The sequence below is a fragment of the Cherax quadricarinatus genome, chromosome 76, assembly GCF_038502225.1.
Source record: "Cherax quadricarinatus isolate ZL_2023a chromosome 76, ASM3850222v1, whole genome shotgun sequence".
Taxonomy (NCBI): domain Eukaryota; kingdom Metazoa; phylum Arthropoda; class Malacostraca; order Decapoda; family Parastacidae; genus Cherax; species Cherax quadricarinatus.
Window position 1 is genome coordinate 18,265,508 of NC_091367.1, and position 14,859 is coordinate 18,280,366.

The 14,859-nt window shown below is 40.7% G+C and overlaps 1 protein-coding gene across 1 annotated transcript in view; it reads right to left on the minus strand.

Annotated features, from left to right (window-relative positions):
- Nucleotides 1-14,859, minus strand: part of LOC128686099 (sodium-independent sulfate anion transporter) — a 175,275-nt gene that overhangs the window by 79,796 nt on the left and 80,620 nt on the right. Inside the window, exon 5 of the mRNA XM_070101339.1 lies at nucleotides 5,255-5,475. Coding sequence (XP_069957440.1) covers nucleotides 5,255-5,475 — 221 coding nt within the window. The remainder of the gene's footprint in view (nucleotides 1-5,254; nucleotides 5,476-14,859) is intronic.

Sequence of the window (14,859 nt, forward strand, 5' to 3'; positions counted from 1 at the left end):
GTTTAATGCCCGTCGTCTGCAGTTTCTGGTATTGTGACGAGGATAGTGGAGTTTAGAAAATACTTGTTCAATTAGTGAGCATTCTTCCTCAAGGAAGTGTGAGAGTAGAAGTGAAGAAGATCGTGTTGGTTAGTAGGCTTTCGATAGACTTTAAAACGAAGTTCATGGTCAGCCAACTGTGTGGGCGAAACGTTTTCAATAAAGGATTACATTATACTGCTTATGTGTTTATATCTCCATTGTGTCGGTATTTTATACCATTTATTTCCAGCGAGGCCTGGTCATGGACCGGACCACGGGGGTGTCAACGTCCGAAACACCCTCCAGGTATACTCCAGGTATATCGTTGTTCACTACCTCATTTATTGAAGAAAGTAAATTTGTCGAGCAGGAACGACTTTTCGTGAGCCAATGTTGAGACTCGTTATTCAAATTATTCTCGTTGAGTCGGCTTCGTTTTATATCGGGTAAAATTGATTCTAACAATTTCCCTTTTTTGAATTCTTATTGGGGGTAATATGATGGAACTGACTTATCCCTTGATATAGTTATTACATTAAACATCTTGATAAATTAGACACATGTGCAACACTTGGGTATCTTTACTGAGGAAACGTTTTGCCACACAGTGGCTTCATCAGTCCATACAAAGGAGAATGGTGAAGAACAGGAGGAGTTTGAGGTAATCAGTCCCTCAGCCTTGAGTCGATGTAATCAATCTTGAAAAGAATATAGAATATCTGCAAGGTGACTAATATTCTGTAGACAGGCGAGGTGAAGCAGTAGGTCCTTTTTAATTGTCAAGTGTGATACCACCTAAAATTCCTTCACCTCACCTGTCTACAGTATATAAGCCACTTCTTCGCAGATATTCTTTTCAAGACTGATTACATCGACTCAAAGCTGAGGGACTGATTGCCTCATACTCTTCCTGTTCTTCACCATTCTCCTTTCTATGGACTGATGAAGACACTGTGGCGAAACGTTTCCTCAGTAAAGATACCCCAAGGGTTGTACACGAGTCTAATTAAACAACTCGTCGGTTCTCTGAGCCATTTATCTACATTAGATATCTTCTATATCTCTGGCACAACATAAGTTTAAACTGATGCGCTAAACAGGCTCGTTAAACAAACTCGTTAAACAGGCTCGTTAAACAAGCTTGTTAAACAGGCTCGTTAATAGGCTCGTTAATAAACAGGTTCGTTAAACAAGCTCGTTAAACAGGCTTATTAGCAGCAATGTTCCCACTTACAATCCATGAGCACAACTGAGAACAGTTTGTCGAGGCCCCGGGGACTTTTGTTTTAGTTGGTCGATTTGTTTGATAATCATGTCCCTAGTGACTGTAATATTACATAATTTTTCTTCAGGGCATGAGTAATTACTAATTGAAGAACAGGAGGAGAATGAGGTAATCAGTCCCTCAACCTTGAGTCGATGTGTTCAGTCCATCAATCTTGAATATTCAAGATTGATGGACTGAACACATCGACTCAAGGTTGAGGGACTGATTACCTCATTCTCCTCCTGTTCTTCAAGTTTCTCCTATGTATGGACTGATGAAGCCACTGTGTGGCGAAACGTTTCATCAATAAAGATACCCAAGAGTTGCACATGTGTCTAATTTATCAACATGTCGGTTCTCTGAACCATTCATCTACAAAAAGTAATTACTAATTGCTGAGATATCATTTATAAGTCAAATTTCCTGCTCATTGTCCTAATTTTTCCCTGAACTTTTTCCTATGCACTTGAAAGAACACTTCTGGATTTGTCTGATTCACCAGCTTTAATTTCGTTGTCGTATTTTGCTTTTCTAATTCTTTTTTTTTTTCTTTTCCTTTCTTTTAATATAAGCATTTTGGTCAATAAGATTTTCTTATAAATTTCTCTCTAGTAATAGACCTAATTTCACTCTGAGTACATGTACTCTGGCGACATTGTGTATTGTAGTTATTGTAAGTGTGAAATTCGTCAACTGAATCATTTGCTAAATTACTCCAGCCAAGACTAGACAGGTGTTCCCTAAGTCCATTATAATCAGCAGATCGAAATTCGGAGACTTTTACTGTATTATGCTTATTATCGTACCCCAGGTAATATTAAATATAACAGATTTGCCATCACATGGGTCGAGTTCTTCGGTGTTTCTAGATTATTTAAGACGGTTTCCTTATTTGACAAAACCAGGTCGAGCAGATTATTACGTCTGGTAGACTAACTGCTTCAAAAGTAGTCCTGAACTACTACCAAGTAGTCATTTGACAAAAGTTAAAATACCCAACTTTGACTATCTTATGTCAAGAAGCCCTAATAATTACGTTCCAAAAAAGTCTCTTCTGTTGCTTTCTAAGTTTGGGAGTTGGTGTATTTACATTTAAAATATATTTTTGTTGTACTTAAAATTTTACCCAAACAAATTGTGTCTAATCCATCGATTTTTATATCCTGTTTATATGTAACAATTCCTATTTTCTCGTACATATAAAGCTACCCTAGACACCTCCCCATTAGTTATATCAACACTAAACAACAAACTCTTGAATGTGGCCGCCGGTAATCATGTCCTGATTCTCCAGAATATTGCAAGAGTATCAGTGTTTCCCTGTACATGCAACCAGATGTAAGACACTAATCTTATTCCTGGTATTTTTGTACCTTTCACGTATTCAAGTTTAACATTCCACAATTTATTCGTATAATTCATGGCATCAAGAGAGAGGAGAGGAGACAGGAAACAGAAAGAACTTTACAGCCTTAAATGAAACTGAAAGAAACCCAAAATACTTCTTTCCTTATGCCAAATCTATGGCAAAAACCACATCAGCATTGAACCCTTGGTTAAACGAGATGGGACTTACACAGATGACAGCAAAGAAATGAGTGAGATGCTGAAATCCCAATCGACTCAGTATTCAGTGAGCCGTTAATGACCGAGGCTCATTTTGGTAAATTAAAAAATTTCCGATATTATCCTAACACCATAAGACTTTGTAAAAGCAGTATGTGACATGCCAATGCACTTTGCCCCAGGCCCAGACTCATGGAACTTCGTGTTCATCAAAGAACTGCAAGAAGCCCATTTCACGTGAAGAGGGAGCATGGACGCAAGTGTTTTCCCAAAATCACTGAAAACAACAGACAGCCCCACGCTACAAAAGTGACACTAAAGTAATTGCAAACAAAGCACTAAGATCCAGCATCATAAAAATCTTTGAAAGGGTTCTAAGAAGCTAGGTCACCACCCACTTAGATACCCATCCATGCTACCCAGGGTAGCATGGATTTAGAGCAGGTCGCTCCTATCTCTCCCAACTACTGAGCCACTATGACATGGTCTTGCATGTAATATTCACAAATATAGTATACACAGACTCTGCAAAAGTCATCGACAAGTGCCATCATGGTGCAATAACACACAAAATGAATGATAAAGGAATAACTAGAAAAGTTGGTAGATGGATCTATAATTTCCTAACAAATATAACACAAAGAATATTAGTAAACAGAGTGACGTCAGAGGCGACTACAGTGAAAATCTCTGTTCCACAAGGTACATTACTCTCTCCCATCCTGTTCCTCATTCTCATATATGACATGGAGTTGTCGATGACTGGTACTGTAATATCTCTACAATAATTGTCCAGCCAACAATTAATACCAAATATCCTGGACATCCATTTATTTCCAACACCCCTTCAAAGCAAAATGTCATATTACAGGCTACGCTTGCCATTATCATTGCCTTTGTATTGAATTTTTCACTTCAGTTCAGAAACTATATATAAAAGACAATGAATTAATCAACCACTTAACCTACAAGTGTTCAGTGTCTTAGTATTGGTGAATCTAAACTGAACACAGACTTCCGTTTTCTGTATATAATTCTACATTTAATAGGAGAACGGCATCGAAATAACGATACTTGGATCCTGCATATGTATCTAATTCAACAACTTCTAGTTAATAATTTACATACTATTACTTAGAAAAAAAAATTAAGCTAAAGTAAATTTTAAAGAAAAATATATATATGCAAACATTGTGATCTCTGGAGGATTTATTATTATTATAATCAAGGGGGAAGCGCTAAACCCGGAGGATTATACAGCGCCTGGGAGGGGGGGGGGGGATGTGGAAGGCATTCAGGCTTAATTCGGGGAACTGGAGCACGGATCCAATTCCCTAAATCAAGAGCCCCTCACCAACATCAAGGAACCTTCCTTGAGGGGATCTCTGGAGGAAATTGATCCTATCCACATTTTATCATGAAATGAAGTTGAAAGTGATAACAGAGCCGAGTCGAACAACAGCTGGATGTTCTGGGTAATTTAAGTAACTCCACTAGCAAATAGGAATAACTAGTGTGCTTTCTGCATAAGAGAATGTACAATGAGAGTTTCCAGAGCTTTGGTGATTACAAGGTTATTTGTGAATTTAGAAATTCTAAATTATTATTATTATTATTATTATTATTATCAAAAAGAAGCGCTAAGCCACAAGGACAAAGTCTAAAATAGATTGTTTTCAGGAAAAAAAACAATGTAAATTGTAAGACTTCAGGATGTTCCTTCGGATGGTAGTTGTGAGATTCATGGAACAATTTAACTTGTGAGATAACCGACCACTTTTGGCGTGAAAGAGGAAATTCGAAGTTTCGTAAGAATACCAAAGATAAAAAGTATTCAGCAAAGGGAAAAAAAGATCTAACGCACAAATAAATTACAAAAGGCACAATATCGTGACTGGAACAATACACAAATAACCCGCACATAGGAGAGAGGAGCTTACGACGACGTTTCGGTCCGACTTGGATCATTTACAAAGTCACACTGTGACTAACATACAAGATTTTCATTTGAGTCGAACGAGGACTGGAACATATCCTACATAGATTGAAGGAGAAAGATTTCTTGAAAAAGACCTTTTGGATATTTAGATGTATAGAACTAAATAAAAAAAGTCATTTCACATTTTCAAAAAAGTATATATAGCCCAACGATCCTCATACCTTCAGGAGGAAGAGGACGACAGTACAGATGAGGCCGAGTGTGAGGTCCTGCCATCTTACCTTCAGGAGGAAGAGGACGACAATGCAAATGAGGCCGAGTGTGAGGTCCTGCCATCTTACCTTCAGGAGGAAGAGGACGACAATGCAAATGAGGCCGAGTGTGAGGTCCTGCCATCTTACCTTCAGGAGGAAGAGGACGACAATGCAAATGAGGCCGAGTGTGAGGTCCTGCCATCTTACCTTCAGGAGGAAGAGGACGACAATACAGATGAGGCCGAGTGTGAGGTCCTGCCATCGTAAATCTTGGATATTTGAGAAAACTTTCACCCAAGTGTTGATCAGCCCTTTGGTTTTAAGACGAAGACCAAACAGTAGCTTAAGCTGGGACGAAGCTATGATGATAGCTGCAGCTGAGGTGAACCCACTGATGACAGGCAGAGAGATGAAATTGATGAGGAACCCTGAAAAATGTAATATTTAAATTCTAAAATGATCAGGAACCATGTAAATGTAATACTCAGGTGAGAAACTGGTGGGGATCAATAAAGAAGTTGGTCAGTATAACAAAAAAATTAATTTTTAAGATGGTAGTTTTACTCATTTTGTAATAAAGAGTTCGGGATACATAAATACACTTTAAAAAATGAATCTTTAATATTATATAAAACAATCTTTGGTCTAGGAGGTATTTAAAATATATATACATGTTACAATAATAAATTATTAGCATCTTAAAATAATAATATATATATCTATGCTAAAATAAATTATATGTAACATTTACAATAATAAATTACAATCAACTCCCTATGATGCTCCGTGTCTCTCACGACACTTATTCGTGGTGTGTTGTGACGCTCCCTCTCAACTGTGTCACTTGACACCCTTTCTTCCGTGCAATGACGCTCCTGCTCAACCGTGTCCACTAGACACCCTTTTCTGTGTCACACGACACTCCTACTCTCTGTGTCACACGACACCCTTTTCTCTGCGTCATACACAATATCTCTACTGTGCCACTCTTGACAACCTTGTCTCTGCATCGCACACTATCACCCACAGCGTCTTTCTCGAGGCCAGTCACATGATACTATTCAATGTACACTACAACCTGACCATCTTCAGTGTCACACGACACCCTTTTCTTCTCAGTGTCCCACAACGGTCCTGTAGCATATCTCAGTGTTCCACTCCATCATACTTCCCTAAGTGTCACACTACGGTCCTAGCCCAGTTCAGTGTAACACTCCAACCTTTTCTTCATGTAAAGTCCCACTAAAACAGCATCAGAAGACTCCGGCCCACAGTTGATCAGCGCAGGCGGTGAGTCCGCGGACATCACCTGTAGTCCTGTAAATACTCTCCAAGGCCGGTAGAAGTACACTGTAAGATGGTCTGATGAGTACTATCTACTGCCTTCAAGACCAATTGACACACTGCAAGTAGGTTCGGTTAATCCTGCTTGCCGAACACAATGCTGCAAGCTCACTGAATGCGGCCGTCATGTAACTGAGGCCAACAGACTCAGTGAGCTGCGGTGAGCGCTTCCTCTAATGCCAGTAGAAGCCAGTAGAATACTCTACTGCCAGTAGATGTGTACGATTAGGTGCTCTGGTAACTACTGCATAGATGCGTACCGTGAGGTGTTCAGGTACTTACTGCTTAGATGCGTACTGTGAGGTGTTCAGGTATATACTGCTCTATGGCCGGCTCAGCAGTCCCCACATTGGGCTTGATGACGTACCCAGTGGTACTGCCAGCCAGCAGGTTAACCATTTAACCACTAGTTTGGTAGGGGGCCGCAACACCCCCACCACAAAAGGACCGACACACAAAGATTAATGTGATATGTTTCTCGAACCGTCATCCCGGATATGATCATCCCAGAAATCATTCTTGATAATCATTATCCTCCTGGACAGGCCCCCATATATTACAAAAAAAGTAATTTTTAAGATGGTAGTTTTACTCATTTTGTAATAAAGAGTTCAGGATACATAAATACACTTTAAATTAAATGAATCTTTAATATTATATAAAACAATCTTTGGTCTAGGAGGTATTTAAAGTATATGTACATGTTACAATAATAAATTATTAGCATCTTAAAATAATATATATATATATATATATATATATATGCTAAAATAATAAATTATACGTAACATTTACAATAATAAATTACAATCAACTCCCTATGATGCTCCGTGTCTCTCACGACACTTATCCCTGGTGTGTTGTGACGCTCCCTCTCAACTGTGTCACTTGACACCCTTCCGTGTAATGACGCTCCTGCTCAACCGTGTCCACTAGACACCCTTTTCTCTGTGTCACACGACACTCCTACTCTCCGTGTCACACGACACCCTTTTCTCTGTGTCATACACAATATCTCTGTGTCACTCTTTGACAACCTTGTCTCTGCGTTGCACACTATCACCCACAGCGTCTTTCTCGAGGCCAGTCACATGATATTATTCAATGTACACTACAACCTGACCATCTTCAGTGTCACACGACACCCTTTTCTTCTCAGTGTTCCACTACGGTCCTGTAGCATATCTCAGTGTTCCACTCCATCATACTTACCTAAGTGTCACACTACGGTCCTAGCCCAGTTCAGTGTAACACTCCAACCTTTTCTTCATGTAAAGTCCCACTAAAACAGCATCAGAAGACTCCGGCCCACAGTTGATCAGCGTAGGCGGTGAGTCTGCGGACATCACCGGTAGTCCTGTAAATACTCTCCAAGGCCAGTAGAAGTACACCGTAAGATGGTCTGGTGAGTACTATCTACCGCCTTCAAGACCAATTGACACACCGCAAGTAGGTTCGGTTAATCCTGCTTGCCGAACACCATGCTGCAAGCTCACTGAATGCGGCCATCAAGTAACTGAGGCCAACAGACTCAGTGAACTGCGGTGAGCGCTTCCTCTAACGCCAGTAGAAGCCAGTAGAATACTCTACTGCCAGTAGATGTGTACGATTAGGTGTTCTGGTAACTACTGCGTAGATGCATACCGTGAGGTGTTCAGGTACTTACTGCTTCTAAAGCCAGTAGATGTGTACCATTAGGTGTTCAGGTACCTACTGCTTAGATGCATACTGTGAGGTGTTCAGGTACATACTGCTCTAAGGCCGGCTCAGCAGTCCCCACATTGGGTTTGATGACGTACCTAGTGGAACTGCCGGCCGGCAGGTTAACCATTTAACCGCTAGTTTGGTAGGGGGCCGCAACAGTCAGGAACCATGGAGACGTAAACCTCAGGAGAGAAGTTGATCAGGAACCTTGCAGATGTAACAATCAAATATGGAATCAAGAGCCCTGCGCATACTTCGTGGTGAGAAAGAATACACTAATGACTCACGAAATCGTAACGACACGATTGCAAATGACTCACTCATCGCGAGTTCAATCCCCATGAGTTCCATCCCCGTGGTTTAATACACTAATGCTCGAGTAAGGTTAGGAAAAATAATGGAGTGAAGAAGGGGTAATGAACTGGACACCTTTGCAACATCTGGCTGAGTTTACAGTATTATGAGCAGGATAACTATGTGAACGGAGATGCCTATACCAGGCTAAAGATCAGTCTGTCAGGAAGATCAAGAGATTCAATCGAAACTCTAGGCTCAAATGTGATGTTGTGGTGAGATGCTAGTGATCTGAAGTGGGACTGAAAGCTGAACTGAAAGTTCAATGAATCAGTGGGAAAGCAGAGGACGTGTATAATAAAGTCTATATGACGGTTTAAATTAAAATAAAACTTGACATACCGGCAATTCAATTATATTTTGATATTGTAAAAGCTGATTGTAAACAGAACGGATGGGGCTTTACCAATGGTAAGCGAGTCGTGAAACATACAGGTCAGCTGGTCTTGTGGGTAACACACTGACCTATGAGTTTTGCCACTTCCCTACCATGGGTTCGATCCCCACCCGTTCTGTGATTTGAAAAAGAGATATTTCAGTTCTTCTATCCCAAAATGTAGCATTTCATAATAGCATCAATTAAACGATACATCATTAAAAATGCCTGTTTGTGGAAATGTTTCGCCAGTCAGTGGCTTTATCAGTCCACAGATAAACGGTGGAAGATGAGGAGTTTGAGGTAATCAGTCCCCCAGCCTGGAGTCGATGTGGCCAGCCTAGTTATGTATCAGATATCCGCATCTGCATCTGCGGAACATCTGCACAATTTCTTACATCCGCATTGGTATCAGCATCCGCATTTTACTGTAAACAGATATCCGCATATGTATCTGCATCTGAATCCGCAGAACATCCGCACAATTTCTTACACCTGTATCCACATCCACATCTGCAAAATAAGTAAGACATCCTCATACACATCCACATCCGCGGATATCTAAATTTTTACATCCGATACATCTCTAGTCCAGTCCATAAATTCTGACTCGTATTAAGATTCATCAAGGTTGATAGACTGAACTCAGACTCCAGGCTGTGGGACTGATTACATCAAACACCTCTTTATCTTCCACCATTTTTTCTGTATTGGACTGAAAAAACCGCTGGGTGGCGAATTAATTATTATTATTATTATAATCAAAAAGAAGCGCTAAGCCACAAGGGCTATACAGCGCTGGGTGGCGAAACGTTTCTAGAATACAGATACTCAAATGTTGCTCAAGTGTTTCATGTATGCAACATTTGTGTCTACTTTTCAATCTTGTCGGTATTTTAGACAAGGTTAGGTCTGACGTAGCTTTAAAAGCAGACTGAACAAATATGTAGCTGAGAAGTATCTGGAGTTTATCTGGAGAGAGTTCCGGGGGTCAACGCCCCCGCGGCCCGGTCTGTGACCAGGCCTCCTTAGGTCAGTGTCCCAGGATGCGACCCACACAAGTCGACTAACACCCAGGTACCCATTTTACTGATGGGGAACATAGACAACAGGTGGAAAGAAACACGTCCAATGTTTCTACTCTGGCTGGGAATCGAACCCAGGCCCTCACCGTGTGAAGCGAGAGCGTTAACCACCAGGCCACCAGAGCCTGTTACAGAAGCAGTTGTCTTTATTAAAATTATTTGAAAGTTTAGACACGTGTGCAACATCTGGGTACCTTTGTTGTAGACGGTTCACCATCCAGTGGCTTTATCAATACAAATTCTAGGACATAATTAGAAGACAGTAGAACTATATACAAAAGATGAGGTAAACAGTCCCTCAGCCTTGGAGTTGGTGTTAAGAGCACCGTAGTTGAGAAGATGGAAAGCCTCCAGAATCTTCACAACTACGGTGCCCTCAACACTAACTCCAAGGTTGAGGGACTGATTACCTCATCTTTTGTATAAAGTTCTACTGTCTTCTAATTATGTCCTAGAATTTGTATTTATAAAGCCACTGGATGGTGAAACGTCTACAATAAAGATAACCAGATGTTGCACAAGTGTCTAAATTTTTCAACTTACCGGTACTGTATACAGTTCATGTACAACAAAATTATTGGAAATGCTTTTCCACCCTGAATGTGTTCCTCTTCAGTATAGGAAAGATAAGCTAGGAAGATAGACTAAGCAACACAGACCCCAACTTATGCCTAGAACAGATTAACTTGGTGGCACTCGATGTATGCTCAAGGCTTATTCCTTTAAGAAAAAGGAGGAGTAGAGGTAAAATAGAAAGAGACAGGCGTCTCTTTACAGGCGACGGAAAAGAATAACAGAGCGGCTAACAGAGGCCAATATATCAGCAATGCGTAGGGAGTCACTGGTCAGAGAAATAGCAAACATCGAACTAAAGCTAAAGGAATCTTATAGGAGTCATGAATCGCGGGAAGAACTAAAAGCCATAAATGAAATCGAAAGAAACCCAAAGTATTTCTTTTCTTATTCCAAATCAAAGTCGAGAACAACATCCAGTATTGGGCCCCTAATTAAGCAAGATGAGTCCTACACTGATGACAGCAAGGAAATGAGTGAGCTACTCAAGTCCCAATATGACTCAGTTTTTAGCAAGCCGCTAACCATACTGAGAGTCGAAGATTTAAATTAATTTTTTGAGACACACAGAATTTGGTAAACACAAACCTATCTGATGTTATCCTGACGCTAAATGACTTCGAAGAGGCGATAAATGACATGCTCATGCACTCTGTCCAAGGGCCAGATTCATTGAACTCCGTGTTTATCAAGAACTGCAAGAAGCCCTTATCACGTGGTTTTAACATCCTATGGAGAGGGAGCATGGACACGGGGGTCGTCCCACAGTTACTAAAAACAACAGACATAGCCCCACTCCACAAAGGGAGTAGTAAAGAAATAGCGAAGAACTACAGACGGATAGCACTAACATCCCACATCATAAAAATCTTTGAAAGCGTCCTAAGAAGCAAGATCGCCACTCATCTAGATACCCATCAATTACACAACCCAGGGCAACATGGGTTTAGAACAGGTCGCTCCTGTCTGTCCCAACTACTGGATCACTACGACAAGGTCCTAGATGCACTAGAAGACAAAAAGAATGCAGGTGTAATATATGAAGACTTTGCAAAAAGCCTTTCGACAAGTGTGACCATGGCGTAATAGAGCACAAAATGCGTGCTAAAGGAATAACAGGAAAAGTTGGTAGATGGATCTATAATTTCCTCACAAAGAGAACACAGAGTAGTAGTCAACAGAGTAAAGTCTGAGGCGGCTACGGTGAAAAGCTCTGTTCCGCAAGGCACAGTACTCGCTCCCATCTTGTTTCTAAAACTCATACTAACATAGATAAGGATGTCAGCCACAGCAACGAGTCTTCCTTTGCAGATGACACCCGAATCTGCATGACAGTGTCTTCCATTGCGAAGAAGTACCTTATATACTGTATATAAGCTACTTGTCGGTTTTCAAAACCATTTATCACATCTGTCGGACACTACAACATCATGGGATCTTGATACAAGAAATTCTTAGATAATTGTCCAATCTTTGGACAAAGACCTACTTAGACTGGTGGATGGTTCCACTATGACCCCGCCTCCTCCTGCTTCAACTCACCTGACTACAGTATATAAGCCACTTCTCGGGCCATATGCTGCACTTTCTACGCCACTTGTGACTGATCCCCACACCTCCATCCATGACAGTGCTTTTCTGCCAATACCATGAAATGTCACTTTCTTTAACAGTATTTTGTGTGGGGGAATCCCACCTACCAGTGACGAGGCCTTCATTTCATCATATTCCAATATTTAAACCCACATCTTGCTGCCTGTGCTTCAGCTTTATCAAAACTGACCACCACCTCCTGGGCTGAGGGACTCATTACCTCATCTTCGGTCTTCTGTATTGTATTGATAAAGTCACTGGTTAGCGAAATATTTACAGAATAAAGAATAGAAAGGCTGAATACTGTGATTGGAACAATACACAAATAACCCTTGTGCGGGTTATTTTTCTACAGAATAAGGATACCTAGATATTACACATGTGTCTACTTCATCAACTCTGTATCTTCGTACTGTTCTATTTCATTTAGGCGAGTTGAAAGTAAAGTAAAAGGACACAAGTGCAACTAATGTGACATTTTATTGTGGCACGGTTTCGCTCTCCAGGAGCTTTGTCAAGCCGTTACAATATATGGACACAGAGGGGTTATATAAGTTAAGAGTGAGGTGTAATACTAGTAGTAGCAGTAGTAGTAGTAGTAGTATAAGTTGTTGTAGTAGTAGTAATACAATATGGTAGAACAAGCAACTTGCACATGAGTAAAAGGATATAAAAGCTATTACTTGAGGCGAAGATGTTGGCGAAGTGTTCAGCCTCGAGGTGTTCCATGTACAAGTTGGCTAAGATGGCACTGTAGGTGCCGTCTGAAATAATCTGAAGGAACAAGCGACAGTGTGGAGACTTGTATACTGTCGGAAGGAAGGTGGTACTTGAGAGAGTGTAGTCACTGAGAGGTCACGTCCCTCTCAGATCCAACAATTCTCACTTGAAAGAGTTGTCCAAGGTGAGAATTGTTGGATCTGAGAGGTACATGACCTCTCAATGACTACATTCTCTGTGCTACCACCCTGCACTTCTCCTTCCGACAGTATTTGTCTCCACACTGTCGCTTATTCCTTCAGATTGTTTCAGACTATGGAACAGAACTCTTCTCCAGGATGAACATAAGAACATAAGAAAGAAGGAACACTGCAACAGGCCTACTGACCCATGCGGAGCAGGTCCATGTCCCCCCCTCCAGATTAGACCAATGACCCACCCCCCGGATTATCCCAATGACCCACCCAGTCTGGTCATCACCACTCAAGGATGGAGCACTGTACCAGACCCAGCAGCACAAGCTAGTCAGGTCCAACTCACACCCACCCACACCAACTCATGTATTTATCTAACCTATTTTTAAAACTACACAACGTTTTAGCCTGAATAACTGTACTCGGGAGTTTGTTCCACTCATCCACAACTCTATTACCAAACCAGTACTTTCCTATATCCTTCCTGAATCTGAATTTTTCCAACTTGAAACCATTGCTACGAGTCCTGTTTTGGCTGGAAATTTTCAGCACACTATTTACATCCCCTTTATTTATTCCTGTTTTCCATTTATACACCTCGATCATATCCCCCCTAATTCTACGCCTTTTGAGAGAGTGCAGATTCAGGGCCTTCAGTCTATCCTCATAGGGAAGATTTCTGATACATGGGATCATCTTTGTCATCCTCCTTTGTACGTTTTCCAGAGCACTTATATCCATTCTGTAATACGGTGACCAGAACTGAGCAGCATAGTCTAAATGAGGCCTAACCAAGGATATATAGAGTTGAAGAACAACCTGAGGACTTCTATTATTTATACTTCTAGATATGAAGCCAAGAATTCTGTTAGCTTTATTGCGAACACTAATGCACTGTTGTCTTGGTTTTGGGTTACTGCTAACCAGAACTTATAAATCCTTTTCGCAATCGGTAGTATTAAGATCTACATTATTTATTTTATATGTGGCATGGTTATTTAACTGTCCAACATTTAGAACTTTGCACTTGTCAATATTAAACTCCATCTGCCACTTCTCCGACCATTGCGTCAGTCTATTCAAATCATCCTGGAGTGCTCTAATGTCCTCATTAGAATGAACTGGACGGCCTATTTTGGTGTCATCAGCAAATTTGCTCATGACGCTATTTATTCACTCATCTATGTCGTTTATGTAAATTGTGAACAACAACGGGCCCAACACTGACCCCTGAGGAACACCGCTTGTGACGTGCCCCCATTCTGATTTCTCCCCATTTATGCAAACTCTATGCAGTCTATTTGTCAGACATGCCTCTACCCAGGAAAAAATTTCTCCTCCTATTCCGTGTGCCCTAATTAATTAAGTTTCCTCAATAGCCTCTGGTGTGGAACTCTATCGAAAGCCTTACTGAAGTCCATATACACAATATCATATTCATTACCATGATCTATCTCCTCAAATACCTTAGTGAAAACAGTTAGTAAATTCGTAAGACAGAAACGCCCCTTTGTAAAACCGTGTTGAGAATCATTAATCAATCTGTGCCTGTCAAGATGGCTACTAATTGCTTCGGCAATTATTGATTCCATAAATTTTCCCACTATGGAGGTAAGGCTTATTGGTCTATAGTTCGAAGCCAAGGACATGTCACCTGCCTTGTAAATAGGTATTACATTTGCCATTTTCCAGTTATCAGGCACTATGCCAGTTTGTAGTGATATGTTAAAAAGATTAGCCAAAGGTATGCTAAGTTCCTCTTTACATTCCTTTAACACCCTTGCAAACAGTTCATCAGGACCTGGGGATTTGTTAGGTTTTAGTTTCTCTATTTGTCTGAGGACCATGTCACTAATTACCGCAATCGTA